The 4,891-nt window shown below is 33.9% G+C and overlaps 1 protein-coding gene across 1 annotated transcript; it reads left to right on the top strand.

Annotated features, from left to right (window-relative positions):
• On the top strand, positions 264-4,891 carry LOC110256444 (olfactory receptor 5K1-like). The gene has a single exon (XM_021070687.1). It carries the CDS (start codon positions 1,891-1,893, stop codon positions 2,890-2,892), a length of 1,002 nt encoding a protein of 333 aa, XP_020926346.1. The 5' UTR covers positions 264-1,890; the 3' UTR covers positions 2,893-4,891.

Below are 4,891 nucleotides of genomic sequence, written 5' to 3'. Positions count from 1 at the left end.
ATTCTTTAATTAACTAAAATAAATGAAGGCAGATTGAAATAAAGCAATTCCCAATAGATTAGAACTCTCAGGCTATAAGGAAAAATCTAAGGGATAGATGATTAAGGTTTAAATATATACTGAAAGCTATTCAATATCCTTTGATAAGCCATAGAGGAAAAAATATAAAAAAGGATATATATATATGTATATATATATATATATATATATATATAATTAAATCACTTTGCAGTACTGTAGAAATTAACACATTATAAATCAACTATACTTCAATTTTTAAAAGTCCATGAAGATAGAAAAAATATACTTAAAGCTTAATAAATGTGATAATTACATATAAAAGCATCATCTGAAATACAGTAAAATGGGAACCTAATTGCCTATATAATATATATATATGTTATTTTTCAGAATCTTTTCCCTTATAGGTTACTATAAAATGTTGAGTATTATTCTCTGTGCTATACAGTAGGTCCTTGTTGGTTAAATATTTTATATGTAGTAGTATTTTATATGTACTGAACATTAACTCTAACCAGTCAGAGGTCTGAACATTTAAGAGTTTCCTTAATCTATTACCAAGTTATTTTCCAATGACTCAACCAGCTAATACTTTGGCCACAAAGGCAATTAGGTTCCCATTTTACTGTATTTCAGACAACGCTTTTAAACCTTGTTATTTTGGTAAGCAAAATAAATATGCCTTCCTCACCACTTCAAACTATGTTTCTCTGATTATCAATGAAGTCAAACATTTTAATTTGTTTAAAAAATTGAATTATTTTTGAGATTTTTCTGTTCCTGTTCTTTATTTTTCAGGGATATTCTTACTGATTGTAGAAGTTCTTTATAGAACAAAACTATAGAAATTATGTCATATTAACTGTGATATTTGATGTTACTCATGATGTTTTTGACAGAGTTATAAATTGAATTTATCAAATTTTAACTCTCAGGAATGCTTCAGTTTCTTTTGATAGCATTTAAATTTCTTTAGATTTCTTTATGCACATGCAGATATAGGCACTTTTATATTGCATGCATAAAGGATATAAATACCATGATAATAGTCTTGAAATTTTTTACAGTAGAAAAATACGTAACATAAAATGTATCATTCTAACTATATTTAAGTATATACAGTACACTGGCACTAGGTAAATTTATATTGTTGTATAACCAACACTACCCAACTCCAGGAACTTTTCATCTTCCCAAACTGAAATTCTGTACCCATTAAATAATACTCTCCATTCCTTCCTTCCTGGACAACCACATTTTACTTTCTATCTGTATGAGTTTGACTACTTTAATATGTTAAGTGGAATAACAATATTTGTCCTTCTGTGTCTATTTTATTTCACTTAGCACATCATTGTTTCATCCATATTTTAACATGTGTGAGAATTTTATTCCCCTTTTAAGGATGATTAATATTCCATCAAAATGTCTATACCACATTTTGATCATTCATCCATCCATCAGAGGAAAGTTGAGTTGCTTCCACTTCTAGCTATCTTGAATAATGCTTCTATGTACATGGGTGCACAAAAATAGTCTTTCAAACAACACTGTTAATCTGTACAGACACAGTCATTGAAATTACTTGGGAATACTTACACAAATTGCTGACACCTATCAGCACACAGATAAGCCTTCTGCACTGAATGTTCCTTTCAAGACCTCAAAAGCCATCTTTATGCATCTTATCAAATGTTTGTCTTGACAATACGCTGGGAAAATGTTAAATAACTAGCTTAAAGGTAAGAGCTCCTGGAGATTGATGCTCCCCTAGAAATGGGTATGCAACAAAATCCATGTGACTTGTGAAAGCATTATGGGAGATGCTCCTTGTCCTTTTGGGCCAGGGAGAGCTCAGAGTTGAATTGGATGTATTATAAATTAGTACCTCACTTCTCTACGATTCTTGTCTCAACAGAGAAGTCAGGAATGGCTAAAGGAAATCAGACCATAAACAATGAGTTTATCCTTGTGGGATTTACTGATCACCCAGAGCTGAAGACCCTTCTGTTTGTGGTATTCTTTGCCATCTATCTGATCACCATGGTGGGGAACCTTGGCCTGATGATAATAATTGCAAAAGAGCATCGTCTGCACACTCCAATGTACATATTTCTAGGCAACCTTGCTCTTGTGGATTCTTGCTGTGCCTCTGCCATTACTCCTAACATGTTAGGGAACTTGTTTTCTGAAAACAGAATGGTTTCCCTCTATGAATGCATGGCACAATTTTATTTTATTTGCACTGTTGAGACAGCAGACTGCTTTCTTCTGGCAGCAATGGCCTATGATCGCTATGTGGCCATCTGCAACCCACTGCAGTACCACACCATGATGTCAAAGAAACTCTGTGTTCAGATGACCACAGCAGCCCACATAGCTGGAAACCTGCATTCCATGATTCATGTCGGGCTTCTATTTAGGTTAACTTTCTGTGGCTCTAATCACATCAACCACCTTTACTGTGATATTCTTCCTTTGTACAGGCTCTCTTGTGTTGACCCTTATGTCAATGAACTGGTACTACTTATCTTTGCAGGCTCAATTCAAGTCTCTACAATAGGTAGTGTCTTAATATCTTATCTCTATATTCTCTTTACTATTTTCAGAATGAAATCCAAAGAGGGAAGGATCAAAGCCTTTTCCACCTGTGCATCCCACTTTCTGTCAGTCTCATTATTCTATGGATCTCTTATTTTCATGTATATTAGACCAAATTTGCTTGAAGAAGGGGATAAAGATATAGCAGCTGCTATTTTGTTTACAGAAGTAGTTCCTTTACTAAATCCTTTTATTTATAGCCTAAGAAATAAGGAAGTAATAACTGTCTTAGGAAAAATTCTGAAGGAAAAAAAATCGCAAAAACTTTGAAACAAATGATATTTACTTCAGCTTAATGATTTAAATTCAGAAAAAATTTCCAAGTGAAATTACACAGAGAAAATGTACAAACTACATACATACATGTAAAATATTAAAATGCATCATAATGCCATTAATTTAGGCAGCAATTTGTAAGGGAGAAAATATACAGGAAGATGTAAACTGTATCAAATCATGATTCAAAATGACAAAAATCAAAATCAAATTTTGAATTAATTCAAGAAACAACACAGTGTGTTGCCAAGATCATGGATTGCGTCATCATCAGGGATTATCAGCCCTCAATAGAAAAGCAAAAATTGTATCTCAATAAAACTGAAAAAAAAGTTTTTAAATTGTCAGACTGACATCTACAAGTCTGTTCTCTGTGTCAGTGAGTCTGTTTCTATTTTGTTGATAGCTATACTTTAATTTTTAAAAAGGGTAGGGAAGGAAAAAAATAAAAAGGAAGAAATGAAATAAAGAAAGAGAGGGAGAGAGGGAGAGAGGGAGGGATGGAAGGAAGGAAGGAAGGAAGGAAGGAAGGAAGGAAAAAAGAAACTATTCAGAAGGCTAATATCCGTGGCATCTGATTAGGGTATAATGCTAAGTGTGAATGTACATTCTATTGGGGCAATAGATAGAATGTACAAACACAGACTCAATTTCAGAAAGTTGGATATAATGGAATAAACCTAATGAGTTGTCACTTGAGAAAGTCAGGGATTTTGTGTTTGACAATAAAGCTGCAGAAATAGAATGGAAAAATGATCAGGCTGAGAAAAAAAGGAAGAAAAATAACAAATTAGTTGTTACAAATAGAAAGGATAACTCTATTAAACATTAAGAGCCAGCCCACATTAACAGCTTGGAGCATGAGTGCTTCAGTTAAGCTAAAAGGGTTTAAGAGTATGTGAACCTTCAACCAATGAAATCACTTACAACCATGAGTGTCAGAGTTGCAGCAAGTGAATTTTGAGGAATCGGTTCCAATAGCATTTTGAGGGACATTGTAGTTAAAAGAGATGTAGTGAGGAAGTAAAGGTGCAAAGTAAAAGTGAATATTGTATTTCCAAGTTGAAGTTCTTATGCTGTTGAATAATTCAAGATGGAATGCCAATTTTCAAGAGTAGTCATCTTAATATTTATTTATTCCCAGATGTACAAGCATAAAGATGCCATAACATGAAGTTCCAGACAAGCAGTCAAACCTCATTTGGGGTCTGAAATGATTATTGTCAGTGAGCTAAGCTAGACTTCTCTAGCCAGCGTCCTGAGAGGTGAGGAAGAGGCTCAGCAATGGGGATACTATCAGATTATATGCAGACATGATGAAAGTTATGCTTGTTGAACAGTGGATAGAGCTTATCTAAAATATTTTTTTCTTCTCATTATTGCAAAACCTGAAGTTGTGGAATGCAGGTAGAACTACATGATCTTAATGTGACATAATGAAAGGATGACTGTCCAGTTATTTATTCAACATAGATCTATTGAGAGCCTGCCTTATGGAAGCACTGCTCTACCTACTGGGATATATCAGTTATCAAAACACCAGGTTTCCCATCTTCATAGAAAATGGAATATTGCCATGATTTGAATGACTAACTTCTTATCCAAAAAGGATCTTATCAAGTAAAACAAAATTTCCCCCTTCCACCACTTCTTCTGATGCTCTGAGATCACATCTAAATTCCTAGAAGGCAACTGTCAGTTTGCAGCTATGATCCAGCCTCAACATCTATCGAAAGCTGAATTTACATGGAAAATCAGTATGTTGAGCATATTCAGAAAAGCAGTAGGAATGCAGGTGTGGTAACTCCAATGCCCTAACTCATGAATACAAAATTGTAACTACTTAGTTTCTATATGTAAGCTCCATACAATCTAACCTAGCTCGTCCCATATAATCAGACATTTCATGATTTACAATCGAGATATTTCAAGATTTCCTTGGTTGTTCCAAATTGAAACCCCATCAGTTTAGGTTTCGCCCACTCCCACTCTA

The sequence above is a fragment of the Sus scrofa genome, chromosome 13, assembly GCF_000003025.6.
Source record: "Sus scrofa isolate TJ Tabasco breed Duroc chromosome 13, Sscrofa11.1, whole genome shotgun sequence".
Lineage (NCBI taxonomy): Eukaryota > Metazoa > Chordata > Mammalia > Artiodactyla > Suidae > Sus > Sus scrofa.
This window is presented reverse-complemented; position numbering and strand designations above follow the sequence as displayed.